Source organism: Colius striatus, chromosome 1, assembly GCF_028858725.1.
Source record: "Colius striatus isolate bColStr4 chromosome 1, bColStr4.1.hap1, whole genome shotgun sequence".
Classification (NCBI taxonomy): Eukaryota; Metazoa; Chordata; class Aves; order Coliiformes; family Coliidae; genus Colius; species Colius striatus.
The window spans coordinates 194,295,695-194,322,231 of record NC_084759.1 but is presented as its reverse complement, the minus strand read 5'-3'; the positions used below and the strand labels follow the sequence as shown (position 1 = coordinate 194,322,231).

Sequence of the window (26,537 nt, the reverse complement as noted above, 5' to 3'; positions counted from 1 at the left end):
AATAGGTAACAAAATAATTGCAATGTGAAATCAGACACTAAAAAACTGCAGAGATTACAGTCTTCTCTCCCATAATTCTACAAGCTCTTCTGGCCTTCTGCAGCCTTCATTTAAAAGAGTTTTACATCTTCTGCATTTTTATACCCTATCTGCACACAAGGCACAAGCAGAGCAGGAGGCTACAAGCTCTCAAGGCACTCAGTTTTTAGTAACAGTTCTCAAGAATGAACATCCTCACCAATGGAATAAACAAATCTGTGCAATGCAAAGCAGCGCTGAATTGTGGCGAGGCAGTCCTTTAGTATTCCTAATTTGGAGTGCTCATAAGTTGAAAAATATTGTTGATTTGTGAGTGTCAAAGTGAAACACTGTATTGCATCAAATTTGCAGCTATACCTCTCGGTTTGTTGCTGAACAGCCCTTTCATATTTTTTGTGTAGCTGCCCCATTTCCTCCTCGATGTGGGTGACCATGGTGGTAAGTCTCTCAAGATCCAGACAATGTTGCTTTTTCTTTTCTTTCATCTCTTGCATGATCTGTACAATTTTGCAGCAATCATTTCTGAGACTGTCTGTAATTGCTACATTATTTCTATTCTTCAGATGTTGTTTCTGCAATTTTCTTTCACACAACAGAAAAGTAGGAATGTTTTTAGTCCTTTAAATTTCAATTTGAAAGCACTTTCAGCAACTAAAAACGGATTAAACTAATGCCTCAAATTCACAAAGGATTTTCTATATCACTCTGCTTCACAGAAGAATTACAAGAAGTAGAAAGACTCTGAGAACAGCTTCTCTCTGCAAGTGTTTTCCAGCTTGAAGAGAGCTGGATTATATCCCAAGAAAAACGCTATAAACAGAGCAGTGCACTACAGCTCTTTTCTTCTCCACTGGGTAGCCCAAAGGGATGTATGAAATAAAGTTCAAGAACAGAAGCTTAAACTATAACACAGAGCCTTAATGAACAGCAACCTTGCCCTTCTATTTAAACAGTGATATTTAAATAATGTTGTGGTTGCAAGTCAAAGATCTCCAAGTTTATTGTTTAGAAAACAATGTATCACAATATTTACACAAGAAAGAAAATCACCAGTTCGACAGATGTGAACAAAAATCACTATGAGTGATAAGATCACATCATAGACCCTTAAAACATGAAGAACAGAACTCATTATTTCCAGCCACCTTCCTGGCCACTAGATGATTGTCCCTTACTTAAAATACAGATTCTTGTTGCCACACAGATCATTCATTTGCTCATGACACGGAACTTGGAGTTACTGCACTTGGTTGTGGTAAGTATCACTTCTTGAACAAGTATCAACCCTGGGCTTTATCTACGGTGGGGAGAGATATTCGTGTCAACATACAAAAGAGGTGGTGAAAGGAGAAGCATATTCTCCTGTTAAAACACAGAATTGGAGATGATGTATCCTGCCTCCTCTCATGGGCTCCATGGTTAAATTGCTGAATTACTCTATATGGAGAAGTGAGCTTCGTTCTGTGTCATTTCCGCTGTGTGTATAACACTTTCCAGTTCCACAGGCCATAATTGAAACGTCTATAAAGCATCTTTCACACTTTGAAAGCAAGAGAATGTTCCAGAAATGCAATGTGTTATTAAATACTACTCTTATTTGGATCGATGCTCTCTCTTTCCTCTGAATTTTGTTGGTTTCAGTTAAGTCAGTGGTACTAAGGTCTATCACTGGGATTCAAAATATCTTCTGTAGGTAAGTCACTTAGTGACAAGTCAGTATCTCTTGCTAGTTTTAAAACTAGGTTTGCAGAGATACAAATGTCTGTGGGATCTGTACTGGAATAGGATCATCTATAACACTTTGGTATTTCTGATATCTAGACAATAAATGTCTGCTGCCTTAGACTTGATTTTCCCCTCCTCTCACTAGTGCTTAGTTGGGAAGGCATCAAAAAATTTAGCACAAAATGTCAGTTTGTCCATCTTGAAAAAAATCACTTAAATCACTGAAGTGCCACTTCTTTTCTAGATACTTCCAGCATGACTTTGAAATCAAGTTACTTATTCTTTGATCTGCTGCTGCAATTTTTTGACACTGAAAACCAAAGTTTTGGGAAAATGCAATTGTTTTTAAACTACCTAATTTTGACTGTGGTGATTTGCATACACAGTTAACTCTTTTCTAGCTTCCTCCTTTCTCAGCTAAGAATTTTAGGGATGTTGTCATTCTGTCTACATTGCAGAATATCATCACTGGGATGACATAAAGATGGCTAAAAGACATCTCCACTAACTTATGGCCTAGGAAAAAAAGAGTCACGTGCACTCCCTGTTCTCCCTCATCTTCTTTGTTGAGAGTGTAACAATTTTTACTAGAAATTGAAACCATATTTTCCTTGATCTAAAATAAACATTAACTAATAAACTTCAGTATGAGTTTGAACCAACAAACCAAGTTTGTTCTAATTTGAAAATTAACTGCATTACTAGCTAGTGACTCATCTAATAATACCATGCACCAGTCTATTGTGGAGTCACATATGTATTGGACCTCTTGTTGTCTAAGGATATGCAAAGTGTGAGTACAACAGTGTTGTTCATATTGTATGAAATAGCATAATTCACATACTAGAGGCTCAAGAACTGTGATACAGAGGAAATGCAACAACAATTTAAACCTTCAAATGACAGGAAAGTGAGAGAGTAGCCAGAAAAAGTTCAAAGGTGCTTCATGCCATGGGGTGATGCCCAGGCTAATCATGAAGTGTAAAGAGTGACAAGAAACTGGAAGAGATTATATGAGGGAGTTGCCTAAATGGGTTTAAAAATCAGGATAATAACTGTCAAGGATGATATAGGCATAGCTGAAGTTGGACTAGACTATCTCTTAAGATTCTGATCTTACATTCCTGTAATTGTTAAAACTCACCTTTCCTTGGTTATAAGAGTATTCCTTAAATTTTCTATTTCATTTCCTAGCAATTTTACCCGTTTTTTAATTTCACTTGCCTTCTGCTGAGCAACATGCACCAAATTTATACATTTATTCCTTTCATTTTCGATAGCATCATACATTTTAGCAAATCCTTGGAGTCTGAAGAAATGACAAGTATGAAAGAAATGATTATAATTTTATGTGTATATTACTTGGGTAAAAGTTCTCTAAAAGACATTTTTTAGCTACTGGATTGTCATTTTCTTACTGTTTTTTGATTTCTCTTTTCCTCCTTTTATACTCTCTTATTTCAAGATCTTTTCTTTTTCTTTCTTTAATAATATTTTGGAGTTGTATCTGAAATTATAATAGAATTCAGTGAGCACTTGAGATATATCAAAGAAATATCTTCAAATAAATTACTCAAACAACTCTTCCTCTTAGACAAGGAAAAGACAGCAAAGCAAGATTATTCTAAGAACTTATTCCATTTATAATGAAATGCTTTTATTGAAACAGCATGAAAGAGCACAGCTTTTCTATGGATGTTAAGCTTACAACAACTGCTATTAATGTAGATAATTTGATGCTGCATCTTAAAATGCTTGTTCTCTTCTATCTGGATTTCTACTGTTTCTATTAATCATCTCTCTATTCCATTACTTTATAACTATTTGGCACATGCACCACTGAAATTGTACCTTTTCAAATTTGATTCCTTTTTTACTCTTTTCTGGCTTCTGAGCCATATCTGATTATAGGCTACAATGGTACACCTACATTTTGTTATGTATACAGACATAAAATATCTTTTAAGTTGTGTTCAGCCATTGTGTCATTGACCTTCAATGGACAGGCCTTTTCCCACCTCCCACTGGTATCAGAAAAAGGAGATTGATGTTAAAAAATGTTGGGCTGCAACTCTGTGTGTGTGTGTGTGTGTGTGTGTGTGTTCATTACTGTGTATTGGGGTTTTTTTTGGATCTGCTTATGGACAACAGGTAATGGGATGAAGCTGGAACACAAAAAGTTCCACTTAAAAACTATTTCACCATGAGAGTGATGGAGTCCTGGCACAGGCTGCCCAGAGGGGTTGTGGAGTCTCTTTCCTTGGAGATCTCCAAGACCCGCCTGGACATGTTCCTATGTGACCTGATCTAAGTGACCCTGCTTCTGCGGGAATGGGAGGGGGGTTGGACCAGATGATCTCTAAAGGTCCCTTCCAACCCCTACCATTCTGTGATTCTATGGACTGATTTCTATTGAAGGTACAAAGCCTGACATTTACTCAATTGATTCACAAAGTAGTAGAAGGGTAGCTTATCTAATTTATTTGAATATAGACATGCATTGTGGAAGCCTAAATACTTCATTCCTGTATAAAACCTGGTAGTTAGTATAAACTGTGCAATGTCACGGCACATCTATGACATTATAATGCCAGCAAACTGCAGGCAGCAAACCCAATGACTAGTTGTAGTTTCTGTGATCATAGGAAAAGGGGGTTTTTCAATCTTTCCTCACAGTAATGTAACAATTTACGTCTGGAAATCTGTCAGGAAATAAAAATTGCCGCCTCTCCTTGGAATGAGTAGTGGCTCTGTTTATCTTTTAACTTCCATATGTTTGTAAAATAAAACACATATTTTCTGTTTTTCTGCCTCTTTATTCCATAAGGTTGAAAGAAAATGTCCTTTCAAATACCTTGTTTCATGATATTTTAATATACTACTGCACTTCACCATAAATTGCCAGTAAAACACCACAGTATTGTGAGCTTCCTGTGTTGTGATGGAACTTCAAAGTCAAGTAGGAAATGAGAGTTCACAAGGCTTTCCTTACTAGTATTTTATTTCTCCATATACCAGCTTTCACTTTAGAAGAGTCTTCCAATTACATGAGATATTTTTTTACCTTGGCTTTCTGAACATTCCTTGACTTCTGCTCCCTCTCTTCAAGTTTGAGCCATGTCAGATGTACAAGTCTGGATAACTCATTTCTGCATTTCTCCTGCTCTTTGAAAAGCCGGCCTTCTGCAGCAATACATTCTTCTAACATGTGGGCATCTATATCTGACGTAATTTCCTAAAGAAAATGACATTCAATTCCTTATGCATCATTGCATCAGTGTTGTCAGTTAGAAATACTTTGGGTTTATCTGCAAAGTGCACATATATACAGACTACATGGATTTTAAGAAATCATAAAATATTGCTTTGAAATATCAGCTGAAACACCAGGCACAATCTTTATAACATGACAAAATATTTCATCACCTAGAAGCACTTCTGTTCCTCAGGCTAGCACGTCTTTCAGCTATTGCCCATTGGGAAGAGTGGTTTCTTATGGTCATATAATCTTTAAATAAGCTCAGTGTCGGGTCTTGATGTGTCCATAAGATGCAATGGATGACAATTAACTTTCATATTAAGAGACTAAATTTAGCCATTTTATCCTACCTGATAATTCTAACAAATTCAAAGACAGAACAAAAGGAAAATTGATGTAAATGGCTAGCAACAGGACAAGGGGTAATGGAATGAAGCTGGAGCACAAAAAGTTCCACTTAAATATAAGAAAACACGATTTTACTGTGAGGGTGAGGGAGCCCTGGCACAGGCTGCCCGGGGGGGTTGTGGAGGCTCCTTCCTTGGAGATCTTCCAGACTCGCCTGGACATGTTTCTGTGAGACCTGATCTAGATGAACCTGCTTCTGCAGGGGGGTTGGACTAGATGATCTCTAAAGGTCCCTTCCAACCCCTACCATTCTCTGATTCTATGAAGATCAGGAGGTATGATCTTAAGAATAAACTATGTCTGAAATATGTTGTTTCTCATAAAATAATTTATATAGTGGCAAGTACTAATACCCAAGACATCTGCATTTCCACACTGTATATGGCTGTACTGAATACAGACAGACATCCACGTATGACAAAACCCAGAAGATGAAAAATTACAATTACAAATGCTGAATTGCCCTTGTTTCAGCAAGACATTGTGCCATATCCAAAGGAAATTTCTACCAGTCATATTTATTGTTGTAATGTCATTAATGATATTCAGAAAGACTTAACCTAGAAGGCAGATTTACTGTGGAAGTAACAGAGAAGAAATGTGTTTAAGTATGACAAGTGATCTTTACAATTGGACAAATGCTATCACACATTTTCTCATCAGAAAGCTACAGCTACTCTCATCATTTTTTCTTCAAACAGTCCCTTTATTCTCATAACTGAAAACCAAATGTTACAGTGAAAAACTATGAGAAAGCAGAATTCAGCACCTGTTTAGCTAAATTTCTCTTGGTCATTTCAATTTCCTTCTGCAGCTCTTGTCGTCTTTCTAATAATACTTGATTACTTTTAGGGATAGCTTCTGCCTACAAAAACAAACCAAGGACATTGAGTGATGCAAGCAAAAGACATGAAAAATGTAAACTGCAGATAATTGAAGTAGTTACACAAATTAAGAAATGAATCTTCTGCTTTGTTACAACAGCTAGTCCAAGAGTTGAGTAGAGTTCCCCAGCAACATATCCAAGTTCCTCAAGTCTCACTCTATGAGACCTGAACACTATGAACACTATGAACTATGAACACTAAACTTCACAAAACCTAGTTTCAGTATTGAATTTGAAAGGATTATGTTTTCAAGTAACTAGACTGCTATTAAAAAAGCAAAAATCACAAAGAGAATCGATGTTACAATGTCACCTAGATTCACAGAGAATTTTCTAAGTGAAATTCTGAAATTACTTGAAGGGAAAAAAAATCTACAACTGATTTTAGTACCATCAGTATTTCACACCTGTGCAGATTTGGGATCATATTTTTTGCTTTTGTTATTAAAGTAGGATTTCCCTGTGTCCTCCTTAGGCTCTAGAAAGGCAAAACTAACGACACAAACAGTTATGTACTATTTTTTTCTTGTACATTACGGAAAATGTGTTTATTCAATCAGATTTTAAAATGAAGAGTGGGAAGGAAGACATATTAGAAATTACCTTCTGACTAAAACATATCTGAATAATCCCACTAGAGCTATTGCACAACATAACTTGTAAGGCAAAAGGTTGTATTGGCCTTACAGTGACTAACTTCATTTAAAAGCTCTTGCTGGTTTTAAGTTAGTAAGAAACAAACACAGTAGGCTAACTATGCAGGCATATGTTGCCTGTCTGTAATTGCAAATCTGCAATGTATACAGGTGGGGAAAAATGACACTGGATGACACATCTGGAAGCTATTCAAAGATAATACATGCAGCCCTATGGCATCTGGCTCAGATCTCAACCAGATGTTAGAATTCAAAATACTATGCCTCAATATAGATAATGAGATGTTTTGCACTTATGGTTTTCGGTTCTGTGAAAATGTTACAAAGTTAGATGTTGTTCACTTGCATTAATGGAAGGGGTAGCAAGAGGCACAGTAGAGTTTCTGCAGAGTAACTGTGGAGTTACTTGGATTTCAGCTGCCAATTCTGCAACTTGATTTGACTTAGGTTTGCTAAAAGGTTAAGAAAACGTCTTCTAAGCAAGTTACTGTCACTCTTGTGGAGGGAGCAAACATGGCTTTTCTGTGGAACACGTATTAGTAACCACTTCTGCTGTGCAAAAGGCTGCTCTGCCTCTAAGGAGGCATTTCCACATTTTCAAGACAAGATTCTAAAGTTGCCATCGAGTTCTTGTGTCTAAAAGTAGAAAGCTCAAATAAACATCTTTAATCCATTCTGCTCATATAAGATGTGCCTCAACTTAGGCACTTTTGGCTGTCTGTCTGTTGGCCTGAGTGAAGAGAAGGCGTGCATGGAGAGGAACCCGGGCACCAGTTCTCTTTAACACAGAATGTTGGTGTTTAGCAATAACTGACCTTTCACAACTTGGTAAGAAAAACATAGTTGAAGGAAGTGTTCCTGTAATTTCCTTATTCTACAAACCAGTCGTTCTGCACTTACCATGTGATTTAAGAGCAATTTGGGGAAGCACACTGATGTACTGCTTCTGCAATCACATTTTTATACTAACAATTCTTCTGTATTTTTTACTTACAATCACAATCAATAAATGTAAATCTGGCTTTTTAGATAGTTAAAGGAATAACTACTTAAAATATTTTAACTTATCCTAGGTTTGCTCCCAAGTGTTCCAAATTAAACTCAAGAAAGCAAAAAACAGACAGAATCAAGCTTGCCACCCTAGAGTTTTGTACTCCACTACTGCATTTGAACTGACTTTGCTGCAGTAGAATGGTCATTTCACATTTGCTCTTCCAAAAGAGCCAAGAAAGGAATCAGAGAAAACAGAGCATCAGAGGATGGGATAAAACAGAGACATTGATGTGGCCTCTTTGCATTATGGTAGCATCCTACAGCTTATTCTAAATACTTAGAATTCCACTTCTGTCTTTATTGGCATTCTCTTTTCCACACTCCTCATAAGGATGCTACTTGTAAGACACATATAAGCCTATATGAAAACCTTGTGTTAGCACTGAAGAAACCTTTGCAATGCAACTCAACCTTTATAGGTCTCACCTTTCAAAGTGTGAAAGGGTTGGGTTGGGTTTGGATCTCACCCAAGACTGTGAACTGTAACCACAGCCATTGGTGACTGTGGGAGACCCAGGCTGGAGCAGTCTGTTCCTGAAGGACTGTTCTCCCGGTGGATGACCCACACTGGGGCGGGGTGTAAAGGACTGCACCCTATGGGAAGGCTCCATGCTGGAGCAGTTTGTGAAGAACTGTAGCCCACGGGAAGGACCCACATTGCATAAGTCTCTGAAGGACTGTCTCCCGTGGGAGGGATCTCACACTGTAGCAGTGGGAAGTGTGAGAACGCCTCTCCCTGAGAAGATGCAATGGCAAAGTCCATCTGTAATGAACTGACTGTAACCTCCATCCCCCATCCCCTGCACTGCTGTAGGGGAGGAGGGAGAGTCCCAGGAAGAAGGAAGAGGTTGGGGGAGGTATTTTAAGATTTGGTTTTATTTCTTGTTTTTCCTTACTCTGTTTTGATTGTTCATTAATAATTCAAACCTTTTCTCTACAAGTTGAGTCTGTTTTGCCTGTGACACTAATTACTGAGTGATCTCCCTGCCCTTATCTCGACTCAGACTGCTCGTTATATTTCTCTCTCCCCTGTTCAGGTTACAGAGTGACTTGGTGGGCACCTGGCACCTAGTCAGGGCTAAACCACCACAGACTTTTTGGCTGTGATTTTATGACATTTGATTTTAGCATTACATGTTTTTGAACAATTGTGGTTCTCCCTCCAGGAATATTTCTTCAGAAGGAACACAGGAGAAAATATCATTTTCCAGATTCTCTTAGCTGATATTGAACATTAAGATCAAGGTCTGGAATATGAGCCAGACCTTTAATCAATATTTCAGGAAATTCAAGCTAAAATTTTTTTATGTAGTTCTAGAGTTTTCCTCTCTTCTCCCAGATGGGCTTATATTACTAGGTAATTAAGGCACCTGTGAATTCAGAAGCAATTAATACACAATAAATGTATTGTTTAATAGTATTAAATATTATTGAGTAACGTTTAGAGTTGTTCAAATAGCAGCATTAAGTATGTCTGAGTTTTGATACTTGATAAGTTATTTTAAAAACTTTACAGTGATGTAAAGAACACTATTTTCTGCACTGAATTGCTTCGAAGAACCAAGAAAAATGTCAAGGATACTGTCTGAAGGTAGGAAATGTCAAGTTCTTTGTAAAAATATTCACCAAGCTAAGAAAGATGAATTTACAATTTAGATTAAGCATAGAGCTAGTATAGCAGCAAGGCTTAAGAGAGAGAGAATGGAAGAACCTGTGATCAGACAAAGAGAATACAAAAAAGTAGAGGATAAAGTAACTTTTTTAAGAAAAAAAATGAAGGAGAAAAGAAATGAAGTGCTTTGAATAGACAAGCAGAATGAGACTGCCCTTTCAAATCATCATAGGAGAAGGCACAAATAAAACAGAAGAGAGTAAATCAGTATGGGAAGAAGAATGGGTGAAATACTATTGCAGGGAGGGAAATAAAGAAGGTGAAATTCGAGTGAAAACAAAGAGAAGGTAGGGAATTATTTCACATTATTTAGAACCCAACTTTATTTAGTACTTTTTTCCTGTCCCCTAGAATAATGTCAAATACACTATGTATTATTTACAGTACTGTACAAACGAACTTCACATTTTAAAAAGATATATCTTTTCATCATTTTGGAGCCAGGGAGTGCTTGGCTGTATTTTTCTGATACAAGCTTGATGCCAACGTGCAAATCAATTTATTATTTCACTCACAAATGGCCACAGTTCCACAGTGCTTTAAAAGTAGACAGGACACTCCAGTGCCAATATAATCTCCCAGTTCTTCCCGAGAAGATGCTTCCACCTAAAATGTATTTCTTAAGGACAGTCCAAATATATACTGATGCAGTGTTTTTGTTACAGCCAGAGCATCAGAGGCTCCTTTGTTAGTTGTAGTAGCACCCTTGACATTTTTATGTGCATAAGGCTTAAAACAGTCTTCTCCATTTCCCTCTTTTAGCACCAGTCAAATGATTTCCTAGACAGATTTTTTACAACAAAAATTTAGAATCTTTATGATCAATGTATTCATACAGACCTCTAGTTTGAGTCTTTTATGCTGTGGCTTATCTTGTTTCAAGGAATCATAAATCATATTCAGTTGCAATTCCAGCTTTTTTAAATTCCTCAGTTCTCTGTCTTTCTGTCTTTGCATGTGACTCAGAATATCACGTTGAATTTTTTTCTCCAAGACACATTTATTTAAATTTTCTTCCAGAGCTTCTCTATATAGATAAACACAGAATTTTAGAAACAAGTAATTTAATCAAGATATATATGCAACGAGGCATCAACAATTTAAAGGTTTTTGAGTACTGCATCATTATGGCTGAGCAGCAAGATAAACTCATAAATTACTGACACAAATTACCTAACAAGGTAGCATTTGTATAACTTCAACAAACTATAATATTCACAGTGATGTCAATGAGGTCTCTCAGTCTGTTCTAAATATGTTTAAAATTCCAGAGAAGTTATTACTTACAATAAGAAAATACATTTTTTAGTACAAGGGAATATTTGTATGTGCATTTCATTCAATCATTTCAAGTGCCACTACCCTTTAATACAAAGCTTTAAAGGCAAAAAGCATTGTTGCTCAGCATATGGCCATGACTACAACTACACATCTTCTTTTGCAAAGAAGGAATCATTTGAAGCTTCCAATCAACCTAAGAATTTACTTTGCCAGTATATATCAGTTCACAATGCAAGGAATTCATAAAAATGTGGGTAACCGGTCCCTAGTGGAATTCAGCAGCATGTAAGTGCAGAAATCTACAATCCTGCCTTGAAAATGAAAAAGATGACGGGTTTTTCTTGCTCAATTTACTTTTTTTGGGTTATACACAAAAAAATACTTCAAAGGAGAGAGAAACTCAAAAAGATTTCATTTTCAGAGCAAACTCTAGTTTCACTCTCCCAGGATTTCAGCAAATGCTTATGCTTTTTGATGTTCTTCTTCAACCAGATTCTAGATTCCAGTAGTCTATATGAGCTTTTCTTAAGTCAAAACCAAGCCTGGTAATTTCCAGTCTGCGCTGGCTGCAGCATGAAACTTGAGCACATAAGCAATACAGCAGAAAGAAGAAAGAGATCTTTCAGAACAGAGAGTTATTCTCTTGTACTACATGGCTTATGTCTATTACTCTAACCTGTCTGATAGGACTGATGATTCCTTCTCTTTGTTAATGTCTAGTAATTTTGTCAAAGTAATGCACTCTTGTTCTTTGCTTTCTAGCAAAATTAGTTTCTCATTCAATTCCTTCATGACATCTTCTCTTTCTTGCAAAATCTCTTCAGTCCTTTTTCGAGCTGCTTTCAGGACCCCATTTAGCTCTTCTATTTGGTCATTAAGGACTTCTTTCTTCTTCTCTGCATCGCTGTGAATGTATTTGAACGAAAAAGTAGGAGTTAGCATTTCCACATGCATATTTAAATGGCAAAATGTAAGACAGTTCAACAATGAAATTGCAGATAGTCATGGAACTATCATGGATAGCACCATGACAGGATTAGGAAGTGTTCTAGTAAACTGATATCTGTCAATAAGACATGAGTATGACACTTCTAAATATCATTACCAAGACTGGGAACTCTGGTTAGTTCAGTCTGTGGTCTGACACAAATATAAAGACCCATTTAAATACTTTATTCATAGCAATCTACACAATATCCTAGTTTTAAAAAATTGCTTCTCTGTAACACTGTAGTGTTTTATGATAAATTTATGATATCAAGAGTTGCTTTTAGCAGAACAGTGAGGCAAATGTGGAGGAAAACCACCACGTAAGTTTTAAAATTGAGAAATGTAACACAGTCAAACAATGTCTATATTAGAAATAGGGACTGCAAAGAGGAGACACAAAAACTTCAGTGTAACTGTGCCCAAACAGGATACAAAACACAGTATTCATCTGCATGGCAATTGGACTGCCAGGATCTGTGAGTGACCTGGCTGAAACTGCACAGTGTAATTAGATTTTACACATAGAGAAAGCAGCACATGTCATGCTTCAGGGGAGAAAAAATCCAGCTACCCAGAAGAAAGAAAAGGCTGACTGCTGGCTTATGGTTACTCTGTTAAAATATTAGAGACCAGAATTCACATGATGAGCTTACAGCAAAGCACCTCTGACTAAAAGACTGGCACAGAAGTATCAAATTATTAAGCTCAGGCCAGTGGTTAGCTTCACTGAGGGTAATAAATAAGATAAAACAGAGTCATTGAGGACTTGAAAGTGTAAACCAGCCTAATCACTAGATTACACAGGTTATTATCCATTAAAAATCTACTAGGTAGATCTGGTATACAGTAATGCAGAACAGTAACATGGTTAAGCATTTTTTTGACCAAGCTTTGATCTAAATTTTGCTTTGTTGTACTAAAATTTACAAAGTTTCAGTGCATATGCTGTATTTTTCAGGACAGTGCATGGATTTAAAGTGGATTATAGATGCTTTTAAAAATGTTGAGCCTAATTTTAATCACCAGCTATACTCAATCATCTCTGTAACAAATGGATGAAAAGAAGTCACACATATATACTTATGAATATATACTTATTTATTAAATACATACATTTTTTTATGATTCATCTTCTCAGTTTCTTTTCCAAGTTGCACTGGAACACCCAGGATCTTAACTAGCTCATCCTAATGTCAAAACAGAAAGGTTAGATTAAGAGCTTCAAAACCTGATAAGATTTCATAGAAGTAATATTCATGTAGAACTGCTGTGAAAATGAACAGGAAACATGTTTTCAAATTACTTGAGCTTGTCCCAGGGAATTGTAGCTGCTACTTTTGAAACTAAACATTGATATTTATGATTTTATTTTGTCTGCAAGATAAAAATGACACTTGAATATTATTAATACATCTGATCATGTTATCTATACCACAGAAAGAGAAGTGGCAGACCTGCATGTGGTTTTTAATTCTCAGCATAAATCTGCAGGGATTTGTATCTGAGCATACATTAGAGCAACCTACAATAACACAACATAGCAAACATGTCATTACAGAAACCATTTTTTAATCAAAATCATGACTTACTATTTTCTAAAGGAGTAATAATAGATATTGCACAGTAGTATTTTCACACCTATTGACAAATTATCTTATATGTAAGGTAATGCCATCTAATGAATTTGGAATGACAAACAACATCCAGAAAATTCACTGTTTCCTTGGACAAAGTATGTACCCATATCCACCTACATGCACAGACATACACAGATCTACATACATACAATTCATTTTGTGTTTACTTTTAACTTAGCCTGCTTCTCCAGAAGCTTTTCCATTTCCTTCTTATCTAGTACTATTAACTTTTGCTTGGATGAAATGTCTTCCTTTATTCCAATAATTTCTCCTTTCCTTTGGATTACTTCTCTGCAGAGCTCATCACAGTTTTCTTTCAGCTGTTTAATTTTCTTATTTATTTCCTATAAAAATGAAGTAAAAGTTCAGATTAACTTTATTTTCCCCTTTTTAGGCTTGTTATATTACAGAATCATTAACATTGGATGATTATGATGTTTTTTACAAGGTATGAAACAGAATTTTTTATCAGATGTGTGTTTCTTCTATTGATAAGCATCAGGATTTTATTTCCAAGGAAACCCCATACACTCACGAGGATTTAGAGCTGCAGACACATTTTTCACACTCACATGCCAGAAGCAAATACCTGCACCTATCTTTACATGCAGTATCTATTTGCTGAACACAGTAAAGAATTTTCTTGAGTAAACTTAAGCAAATCCAGGTCTTTTCTGAATCAGTTATTCATTGCTTGCCCTAGAATTATCAAGCCTGAATGGCATAATATAGCCTCTCCTATAAAATCTACCTCTTGCTTTTTCTATGTATTACAGATTTTAAATAAACTGTAGAGCTACATACTGTGAAAACATTTTCACTGATGCTTTTGTGTGTTAGCTGACAGAACATAAAACATGGCTTTTCTCATGTGTTGTACTTACCTTTTGTTTAGGAATTCTTTCATATTCATTTTCAAGAAGCTTTTTTTCTTCCTGCAAACTACAGCAAAATAAAACCAGAGATAAATATATTATTAATGTAAGAAATATGACTGTAATATAGTACATGGTAAAAAAGCAAGGAAGGCTATTTTGTATTAGACTAAAATGTACAGTGAAGTAACATCAGGGACAATTGAAAGGTGTCCAGATTTAACAGAAGGTTGCTGACTGGTAACTGGAAGTCCTGAAAGAGAGGTTGTTCATATGCAGGTTTTTTCTACAGTGCACACATCTATACTTCTGATCCTCGTTCTTCTTGGTCTTATCACCTCCTACAGGGATGCATTTATGCCTCATTCACCAGTGTCTTTATATCAGCAGAGTACAATCAGTCAGATAGCATCATATACCACAGTTCCTCCCAAACCTGGAAAAAAAAAATTAACATGGAACTGAGGCAAAATGAAAGAGGAGGTGGGTTATAAATACCCACAAAGACATCATGCATCAAAGAAAGTGCAACTGCTAGTGAGAAACCTTCTTCCTTTGAGTGCTGATGCACGCACTCATTCTGTAAACAACTGCAAGTGAAGCTCCTCAAATCTGAATAGGGTTCTGTAAATAAAAAATCCTGAAAAGTGACAGGGGTTTTTGACTAAGTCAAAAGGGTACAAATATGCCTCTACAGGGACCGGTAAGCCAAAAAACTAATTTGAATGCCAGTATTTGAACAGCCACACAGTGAATGAGTTTGAAAAAAAAATTCTTCCAGAAAAAAAATATTGAATTTAAAGCAGTCTTCCCCAAAACCAGATAAAATGAATCACAAAACAACAAAAAAGGGTCTATTGTAAAATCTATTACAACTTAAGAACAGAGTGGTGAAGACAGACACAGGAATGTTTTGAGGTGTACAGGTAGCAGATGTGAGTAGAGACTCCATCGGGTGATTTCTTCTTTGCTGCAGTGAGGCTCAGGAACTACCCCTGTTAAGTGCTATTCAGAAATTGCATTAAAAACTGACCTACTTTGATTCTGTGATAGCCACTTTGGCCTGCTCCTGTGTACTGTGCCCACAAGCTAAAACTGAGTACATTGCGTTGGAACGACACACAGGTCAAACACAAAGTTTGCACTTACCAACAGGTGGTCTAAATGTATGAACACTTTAATAAGGACAATTCATATTCCAAACACATTTTGGCAGGATTCCTAGTTGAACTCCTTGGGATTGGCATAATCACACTAATTATAATTAGTGTCTAGCTTGCACAAATGCCCATAACTATTATTTGACTGCCACAAAAATTGATTAAATAAGTCCAGTGCAAACTGATTAAAGAGGTACTGCATTGCTTGCCACCAGTCCGTGCTGTGCCCACTTGAATAGCATGCCAAATGATCAAAAGAGCAATCCCAAAAATCAGGAGGGAGAGCAAAGTTGCCATTACTTTTCTTTTGTCACATTCCTCATTCGTGAGGACAGATTCTTCTGGAGCCATTCCAGTTTCACAACAAAGACTTTTCCATCCAGCTAAAGTAAAATGATTTAAACACCTCATTTTCTGTGACATAAATAAAGGCAAGCACCAAGTTACCTTAAGAGCTGGCAGACTTCCACACAAGATACAGTGAAGGTGTGAAAAGAAAAATGGAGTAAAAGAAAGAAGTTATATCTCTCCCTTTTGAGTAATGAGTTTGGTCCAGCTGCTCATATTCAAAAGTTAGGCAGGTACCACTATGCAAACATCCCCAGGCTTCCTTACGGTCAGGGATAAAAAAAAGAACCTCCAAAAGGCAGGTCATCTGGCATCCCATGTGCCCATTTTAGGATTAGATAAATCACCTGTTGAATAGAACATTTTTCTCTTTGTTGACTCTGAAGAGAGACCAGGATGATTAACTGAAATTTAGAAATCAAATAAGATTCTTTAAAGACTTTAAGTTCACTCTCTGTGTAGCTATATGGACACAGAGCTTAATGTAAGGTAAGTTAAGCAGAGAAAATCTGGTCTTCCTATTTAGCATCTGAATCTTCTAATCTGTTGTATATGGACATTGGCCTCTTAACTGCCTATTAAATACTTAGACATCCATTACAACAAAAATCAAAATAGCTGTAACTGGCATTAGGCATTTATAACTCCAATTGTTTCACAGCCCTTCTTTGATGAGTGTATTTTCCAACATCATGCAGTTTTTACTATTCCACCTATAACACCATTCATGACAAAAAGATGAGGAAACTCTTAAGTTAAAGCATTAATATTTGCAAATGTTTCTCTCATTGCTTTATTTATTTTTATGAAGCTTAATAGAAGTCCTGTAGTTGAAAAGGTATCATGGATGCAGATATAATGAGTTAAAAAAAAGCACTTGGAAAATTGGACCATTAATGAAAATACATTCCAGACATTTCCCTAAGAGATGTCTACAGCTGCAAACTGACACAGAAATAACAAAATTAAGTCAGAGAGATTAAGAAATGTAGTGGTTGTTGTCAACAGAAGTCCACTTCAGTTCCTTAGCTCACAAAACAGCCAGAACATTGTTATCATTATGATGCCATTATCATCATGCAGGAAAGTGAACTACTTCAGCTACTCTGACATATAGATGGGATTGCTAAGGAATCCATAGAAGGTGTTCAGCACCTCACACCTAGAATCTAATGACCTCAAGTAGAAGATATCACAGCTGACAAGCTGCCGGCATGAGATTCCTGTAAGGCTCTTAGCCGTAATTAGTTTGTATGTACCAGTGCATACAGTCACAAGACTGGTTGATAACAACTTCAATTGTAACTCAGTTTATTTTACTTATGGCTTGGAACTCTTTACTAGAAAAAACTATGGACAATTTTAACTTTTCACTTTTTAATTATTGAGTGACTAATCCTGAAATAATTACAAGCATTGCAATAATTTTCCATATTTGCAATGTGCCTACAAGGACAAACTCAGTTTTGCAATCTTGACTTGCCTGCAACAGCACGTTGTACTTTAGTAAATAGCCATTGTGCTACCTGCGAAAATGAGTGTGAGTGCTGTAATTGGATCTAAGCTTTAAAACAAAAATGTTTTCAGGAATCAAGCACCATTCAACTCATAAACTCTTGTTATAGATAATTTTGTTGCAAATTAATTACTTTTAAGTATATGGTTTAAGTGATAAATTAATTTTGATTATATATTTATTATTTCTCAATACTAAACTATTGTTGATTCTGTTGCCTGAATCTCCTCTTTGTTTCACAAACCAGGACTCTGAGCCTTTTAGAGACATTAAAACTAAAAGTTTCCTCAAGTTAGAACAAATCCTTGTTGGTCACATTACTATCCTTGTTCTTGTATTCTTGTACTAATCTGATTTTTCAGTCTATATCCTTACTGAGGCTTCTTCAAGATATTTGAAAAAACTTCATGGCTCTGAATGCAATTGTACCAAAACTGAATTGGGATCACTATTCTTTATTTTTCTTCATTACATTTGCCTAGCTGTTTTTGAGAGGAAGAATACTCCTGGACACAGCTGTGACTCTGGGGTAGTGGCCCAAACTTTATAAATTCAGTAAAATCCTTCCTACTGTTGTTCCTCTCCTGTGCCAAGCACTCAGGCAGAAACACTGGCAACAAACCCAGTACATGCAGCAGAAGTGGAACACAAACTGGACGAGGAGGCATACACTGACAGTAGGAGTACAGCACACCCATGCAGGGTGACTTCCTCAGCAGCTGAAGTGCTTCACAGCTGCTTCTGAATACCTCATGTACCTATTCAGGATGTAAAACAGTCACAGGATTTCTGGAAACCTGTAGACACTACAGTGCTGAACGCAATTTCAGTTTACTCTAGGAATGTTGATTGCTCATTGGAACAATACATAATTAAAACAGAAGATGAAATATGACTTTCAGCTGTTGAAAAAGATTTCTGTTCTGTAAAACAATTGTTTACAGAGGCAAGCAAACAGGAAATGAAATGCAGAAAAGAGAACACAGAATACTAAGTGACCTTGAGACAAAAAATAACTTTGCTAATGTTGAGGTATATCTATCTGACTCTTCAAGAGAAAAAGTTCACTGTTGTCAGATTTGAGTCTGAGTGCAAAGAGGGTGCTAAGTGCCCTTAACTATCAGAGACAGTGAGTTGAGGTAGGAATTAAAGGCAGTAGAAACTCGAGAGATGCTTCAGAGAAAGACAAGCTTACAAAAACAAGGAAGCAGAAGATCTGATGAGGCTCCCTTGCACTTCCAGCTCAGCATTATTTTTGAGTAGATGAGATCCAAGACTTCTAAGAAAATGATAAAATAATAGATAAGAGACACAGGTATTGCCTTCAAAAGCTTTTCTCCTTCTGCTTACACCTATGAAGGTAAGTAAGCAACGTGTTTGTTTTCAGTCTAAACAGCCATTAGTCATAATTCCAAAGAGAAATTTACTTGTAAGTGCCAAGGACAGTTGGGACTATATTAACATAGTTAGACAACAAAGGAAACTGCTCCAGATGGATCAAGAGCCAAGAGAGTTTGGACCATGAGCTTCTATGCTTCTGAGAAAGGAAGGAAACCAAGCAGTCACCTAACAGCAAACGTAATATCTTCGAGGCAGCATCCCCTCTGTCTGTGACACTGCTCGTGCAAACAGATATTTCAGAAGACATTGCTTTATTACTTGTGTAAAACCACCAGGCATCAGACCTTCATTTTACATTGGTGTTACTATTAGATCATCATTCTGCTCTGGACATTCATTTTCACTGTCTTCACGTATTCACGTCCATTATTTGTTTTTCTTCATAGCTCATTTATAATTTTCCCACTATATCCAGTCATCCATTCCCCACATATTCTGCCAGTATTGTTCATTCTAAACTACTCCAACACTAAAATCCCTGTCACTTGTGGAAAGCAGTATCTTCTCTCCCAATAAACAAATCCATACATATCCAAGGCACATCCTCCCCACTCCACTCCCACAACAAGTGTAAGACCCACTGCTACCATCAGGAATGAAACAGATCAAAAGAGCAAACAAGGAAAAATGAAATAATTTGTAGCTCTAAAGTTTAGAAAGTTGACAAATTAATAATGAGAGATACAAAAGAGATCTGTCAAACCACCGTGCAGCAGTAAAAATGAAGAGAGGATCAGAAGTTCATTGCCTCATCCAATAAAAGAACTACAGGGCATAAAATGAAGCTGATAGGAGTTAGGTTCAGAAAAGAAAGGAGGTGGCAGTTCTTGTGTAGTTAACCTGTGGAACTTGTTGCCCAGGGTGTTGCAGTGCCAGAAGTTTATATAGTTGAGGAGATAGGAGAAGTTGAGAGAAGAGGGGCCAACTGAGGATTCCTAAATACAGGGGACTGTATTTGGCTCATGAAATCCCTGCATCAGGAATGGCTGGAGGCTGCACTTTTGGTTGCTGTTAGATACTGCACAATATGGACCTCTGGTCAGACTGTACAGTTGGTTTTGATCTCATGTAATAAAGGAGACTGAATAGAGGAAGTTTTTTATTAAAGTGAAAGAACAGTATGACTGACTCAAAAAGTGTATTTTTAATCTGCAAGGTAGGATAACAAAAGTCACGTATAAAAATGAAGCAAATGTGCAAGGATAGTTGAAACAATACTGGAACAGCATTTTGTGTAGAACAGAAATCTCCTTTTAACTAGAAGTAGAAAATAAATTCTGAGCAAAGATCACCTAAGCATATAAGACCCCATGATTTTTTGAAGTGATGCAAAATCAGTGAAAAATGTTCATAAGATATGATGACAAATGGGTAAAAAAAGTATGATGTTTTGAAGAGCTCATTTCTAGACTGCTTGGAAATTGCAATAAATTCTGTATTTAATAATTATTTCAGGAAACCTCATGTTGCTCAGTTATCTCATAGCAAATAATTTTTTCCAGATGCTTTCCATGTTTCTTTATTTCACCCACTCCCACATTGCTTCTTTCTCAAATTTCTTTCTCTCTTAGAGCAAACACTCAACTCTAAAAAAAAATCAAGAAAGAACTGCCAGAAAAATCTGCCCTATGCAGTTTATACAGTGCCTCTGCTCTCCTTGCAGAAAAATAGTTTTAACTGCTGAGGTGCTGGCACTATGTATTTACATTTATACAGAACAACCACACTACAGCTGGATTGCAGATGGCTAAAAGTAGCAAGCACCCCACAAAATGAAAATGTGCGTTCATCTCCATAGACTCATCATTTTAAAATGCAATTGTATTGTTTGTAATTTTGCTACAAAAGTCTCAAGGATAACACACTGATATGGGCAGATAATGTATACAGTATCAAGCTTATTCTGGACTTTCTTCCTTTTATAGAAAGGCCAAGTATTCACTTCTTCCACAACAAACGTCTCATTTTTGTAAGAGAAAATGTACATATACTGCTCCTCCTTTACATACCTGGACAGAAAAAGTTGAATACATCATACTTCTGATGTCAAAAATAGCATTGAGTCTGTTTATGACATTGCTTCCATAAAACCCCAGTCACCAGGTCTCTGAGACACTTTAATCATTTGCATTAAAGATGTCCTAGACTAGAACTGTTCCTGTTAATTTTGCCGACCTAAACATTAATCACTCCATGTAGTAAATTTTAAACAGCATTTCAAAGGACATCATAGCACATTCTAAAATTAAACTTAAATGTAAATCTTGCAGGAGGGTAATTTTACTCATCACTGAAATGCTGCTGTTACTGGGGAATGTGTGTGGCAGTTTGCTTAACAACAGCCATCAAGGAATGTGTCCATGTAAGATGAAAAGGAGACTGAATTATATTCTATGTTATTATCTTTCTAGATAAGCTATGATAAAATAAGCAACACTTGACAACTATCACTTACCATTCCATCTTGAACTGAATTTCATACTCTCTTTCTTTAATAGCATTGTATTCATTTTGGCAGCTAAGAAGTTGTTGCCTTATTCGGGAGACTTCACTTGAAGATTCTTCAGGGAACTGTTCTGCTTTTTCCAGTTCATGTTGTTGTTGTTCCAGTTCTACACTAAGACATTTGGCTTTCTGCAACAGCTGGATCTCAGATTCCTGTGAGCTACATTAAATAGAAAAATTTAGACCTAGGCAATGAGAAGCATAAGCTTTGCATTTATACTTCTTTACCTATTTACAATATTTAATTCAAAGTTTTCAAGATGAAATGGGATTGTCATGAATATTCTGGTCTAACCTCCTAGTTGACCCTGCCTTGAAGAGGAGATTGGACCAGAAGATCTCCTGGGGTCTACAGAAATGTGAATAAACCTATGATGCCATTGCAGCGGTGGAATCTGACGTGAGAGTCTTTTTCTGCATACCTAGAGTTGAAGAGGGATTAATCTCATCTAATATTAATCAGATGAAAGATGGTTAGTTAGTCTAATTTATCTGTCTACCATCTCCCAGAACCAGTGAAGAGATGGAGAATCTGTTTTACTCTAAGAAGGCTAGATCTGAATCAACATGGGGACCATTAACAGGGAAACAGCAGGAAAAGGCTCAGCCTGGGCTGTACGACACCTTTAAATTCTTAGTAAATACTGGGACACCTGCTCAGTGTTGAATTGCATACTGCTACTGCTGTGATGTTACCATTGTCTGGTAAATTAATGCAACTCATTTAATGATATACAAGCTGCAAATACCTTTGTGGACTCTGGAAGTGTGTTATAAGGCTTGTAGACATAATCACTTATCTGATCTGACTTGTATTTCCAAAGTCTAGCTTCACAGAAACAAAATGTAATATTCCATAAATATTAGGAGACTGGTATTCATAATAAACTTAGGAACCTAAGTGGTGATAGCTGATAATAGATCTTAAAATCTGTTTGTAAATACATTGACTATTATGGAAAAGTCTTAAAGGGAAATAAATTATGAAAATTAATACACAATGCACAACATATAAGCCTATAGTTTATGCTATAGAAATCATTGTGTATGCCTTCTCAATATTACTACATTATAACTTATGTATAATGGTACAGCAAAATTAGTCACAAGTTATGTGGAAGAATAAAGATCTCTATCACTTGCTTTTTATTAATTAAAAAATAATGTAATTTAATATTTTTTAAAACAAAGGAATTTAGAATCTCCTATACTGAAGTACTCTGTATATAAATTTTAGCTCAAAAATGATATTTATGGCTTACCAACAAAAGCAAAATTACATATCATACTGAAGAACAGAGTTGAGATGGTAACCATAAAAACACAAAGTATACAACAGATTATACTGCACAAGCACAGATGAAAAAATATTGCAGAAAAAGTTTTGTTTCCTGTAACATTTCTACTTAGGTAACCACTTCCTTTTTTAAACCAGAAAATAAGAAAACCGCAGACTTCAACAGGAAACAAGAGCGTGCCTTTATCACAAACAGATAACTTCACGTGTGATGTATTTCAACAGTAACTTTTTAAGTAAAAAATACATCTTTGCATGTGAATATTGAAATTTAATTGAAGACAATGAAGAAATAACCATACATATTTAGAATCACATGAATGCAAAAGTAAGCTTGCCAAGTCTGAAGTGGGAGCTTTTGAATGTGTGATTAATAATTTACCAGGCTTAAAAGGGTAAGATTCCCAAACTGTCAATGAACTATCATTATTACCTGACTTTTTGCAGCTTGGTGTACCAGAATATTCATATTAGGTTCCTAAATTGAGATAATAAAAATTAAAACTTACAACTGGGCTACATGCTTGTGTGACTCAATGGGTTTCCAGGGGCCAAAGAAGCTCAGGTACATCAACTTTAGGTTCAGCCTCACGGCAAAGTGGATGGGTGAGACAGTATCAGAACAGGGTGACAGCCTGTTCCTAGAATTGCAGCTGTGCAGCAAATACACACTCAAAAGCACATAATACTCTGAGGAAATGTATCAAATGTTATCTGCCAGGTGACATCTCCTAGCTTTTCAGAATCCCAACTAGTGTAAAACTGAAACCACAAAACACCAGAGACTTATAACATTGTGTACTCTAGCAATAGCCTTGGAAAATATCTGCATACAAACTAGCTGCATTCATCAATTACTAGTCAAATTAGTATTGTATATCAGAGAGGTCAGATGCAATTATTTGGCACAGCTGTCACAGGGATCTATGCTGCTTAAGATGCATAAGACTTTCTCCTTGAGATTTTTGTGTGGAGCTGAAGGAGAGAAGAGTACATGCAGCTTGAAGACCTCATCCAGCATCATTTGTTTCCACATGGCATTGTAACAGCACTGGGACAGATGGGGATTAATTATGAAAGAGATTAAATTCAACTGTGATAAGTAAAAAAAATAAGTGATTGATTCACAGAACTGTACTGCATATGTAGGGATGAAGAACTGGAAACTAAAAAGTGGTATTGATTCAGTGAATGGTTCACTGCAGCAAAAGAGCATACGTACACACTGAACCTATCAGGACTCTCTATAGCCAATGGAGAAAACCAGACACTTGCAGATGTCTGATTAAGGAGGAAGCGTGTGGTCTCCATTTCTTTCTATTGACTGCTAAGAGACTGAAGATATGAAGTCCAGATGTGCACGTCTATTGATGTTAACATATGGACAAGTGAATCCTCTTTTTGATGTTTGAGAAGTCCTTAAAATATACTGAAGATCACAATCAATTTTTGGTAATTGACTTCCTTTGCTTTCTTTCAGCAGCAAGAAAAATTTTATCTGTGGCAATTAGCACTTGTTCCTGCATTGGCATTTTGCTTTGACACATGACTACAGCTAAGTAGAGAATGTGACACTGATTCTCTCCAATTGACTTTCTTACAGAAGTATGGCAATTTCAAACTCCTGTGAGAACCATGCAAGGTATGAAAGATGTAATCTCCATCTAACATTTTCATGCTTTTGGTACACAGTGTTTACAGGAGTTATATGTGTGACAGAAAAGACAGTTGAGCTCTGTTTTCACTCAGGCCATATTCCACTCATGATACGTACAATTGGAATCATCTTCACATAAAAGAACGTTCCACATAAAAGAATGATATTGCAATATATAAAATATATAATAACATAATTGTATGCTTTCCAATCAAAGACTGGTTTCAAAGTAACACCGGCTAAAAGTCAATCCAGTTTAGCAGCCACTGGATTTTTATTTTACAGTGAATGGCAATGTGGTTGAAACCCTCTCAATCAATGAACCCAAAATGCACATAATTGATGTCATTCTTAGCATTAAGAAAATGCTTCTTGCATTTTCTAGGCAGTAGAACTCATTCAGGAATGCTTTTGTAAATTTTGCTTCCTAAAAAGTCAGATGATTTTTTACACAGTCAGAGCCATTTTCTAACTCCCTGTTTTATTTAGATGAAACTAGAAGACTCAGCTATCCTCAAGAAGACCTACATTTTCAGTACTTGGGGAACACCTTTTCAAAACACCTTACATTGCTTAGCACTTGTCACATTTCAGATTGCCAGGAGACACACCAAATCCCAGCATAACCCATGTAAGCAGGTATGACTTGAATTAGTTCTAGAATCCTTAAATTAGGCTTTAGCTTCAATGACAGAATAGTCATGATAAACAGAATTGCCATAAAGCTTTTGATGTGGACTGTCAGGGAAATTGGGATAAATGATTGCCAATGTGGTATTATGGTCTGTATTGCAGAAATCTAACAGGAATATCATGACACTGATTTTCCTGATAATTATTAGTAATACCAAAATCATTAATTACAAGTATTAATGCTGTACTGCAATATTTATTCTGTGACACACTGCCCACCTAATTCATCTGTAGTATTGCATCCTACTTTGTCCCTCTCTCCTTCCACTCACACTCAAACCTGGCATTGGGCTATGAATATGATTTCTTTTCTCTCCTCCAGCAAGTACCGGAGCAGGGCAGATTCACAACTACTACACCTAACTTCCTGAGCTTCATTTATACTTTGAAGCTTAAAGTTCTAATCTTCTAAATTTATTAGCAGTTCTGTCTAATGTGACTGTCAATATTCTCAGAAGGTAAAATCCACACCCATTTAAATGGGACAGTGTCATTTTCTTTATTAGAAATGAGCATTTAGCTTCTTCAGTTGCTCTCTGTGAAAATAGCTCAGCAGCTCAGTCTCTTCATGTTACACTTCTGGCTACATGATTTTTGGACATACATTTATATATTTCTTTTAAACTTGAATATTGTTTGTTGCAGTTTGTGTTTCTCTCTTTTGCTATTATTGTTGTGTTTATATGAAAAACTAAGATGTTGTTAAAGCAAGTATTTAAATATCCCAAATTACATTGAAAATTCCTATTAAATAATACTGGTTTTTATCCTTGCGTTCTTGCTTCCTTTTTATGAACAAGCACTGTAAGAAAGTCTTAAATGGGAATTAGGTCTCAACATGAGCAGGAAATTGCTTCAATATTGAATGCTTTGGCTACTTAAACAAAGTCTAAAAAAGGATTATTATACCTTATCACAGCGTTATGCAGTAGGGTGTACTTTCCCTTCAGCTCAGCTACTCTGGTGCCTGTGATTTTTCCAGCAGAAAATAGCTATGGAAGGGAAACAGACAGTTATGAAATCTCCTAAGTATTAATAATTTCATTCTTCTGCAACTTTTTATAAATAAAATTGGCAGCCTTTTAGTTTATACAGTCTTTGGTAACATATCAAATCAAACACATACCAAATTGAATAGACAGATGAAAAAACTACTTATTTACAATGTCATTCAAAGCATAAATATAGGATCACAAAGAATGTGTCTGTCACAACTACAGTGTTACCTGCCCCACCATTTCTTCTCTGATTTTCTGTATTAATATTTCATAATAATTCTGTCTTTGAACTCAGGCTCTAGTCACCTGTTTTCCACATTGCTTAACTGGCTTAGTTTTGGTATGCCGCAGTTGGCCTAGAATATACCTTAGGCTTCAATTGCCTCCATGGGCAATATGTTTGTAAAAAAGAGGAGCTGGGCTCAAGCTTGATCACCTCCAGATCACAGTATGCATTGCCTTACATCAGCAAACAGATCAA

General features: G+C 36.2%; 1 protein-coding gene across 1 annotated transcript in view; it reads right to left on the bottom strand.

Moving 5' to 3' along the window:
- CCDC146 (coiled-coil domain containing 146) overlaps positions 1-26,537 on the bottom strand; it is a 64,161-nt gene that overhangs the window by 12,057 nt on the left and 25,567 nt on the right. Inside the window, exons 2-13 of the mRNA XM_061989112.1 lie at positions 25,968-26,050; positions 21,362-21,571; positions 14,491-14,548; positions 13,774-13,950; positions 13,083-13,156; positions 11,656-11,883; positions 10,539-10,725; positions 6,201-6,296; positions 4,829-4,999; positions 3,183-3,271; positions 2,909-3,073; positions 397-621 (exon numbers count right to left, since the gene is read on the bottom strand). Coding sequence (XP_061845096.1) covers positions 397-621; positions 2,909-3,073; positions 3,183-3,271; positions 4,829-4,999; positions 6,201-6,296; positions 10,539-10,725; positions 11,656-11,883; positions 13,083-13,156; positions 13,774-13,950; positions 14,491-14,548; positions 21,362-21,571; positions 25,968-26,050 — 1,763 coding nt within the window. The remainder of the gene's footprint in view (positions 1-396; positions 622-2,908; positions 3,074-3,182; positions 3,272-4,828; positions 5,000-6,200; positions 6,297-10,538; positions 10,726-11,655; positions 11,884-13,082; positions 13,157-13,773; positions 13,951-14,490; positions 14,549-21,361; positions 21,572-25,967; positions 26,051-26,537) is intronic.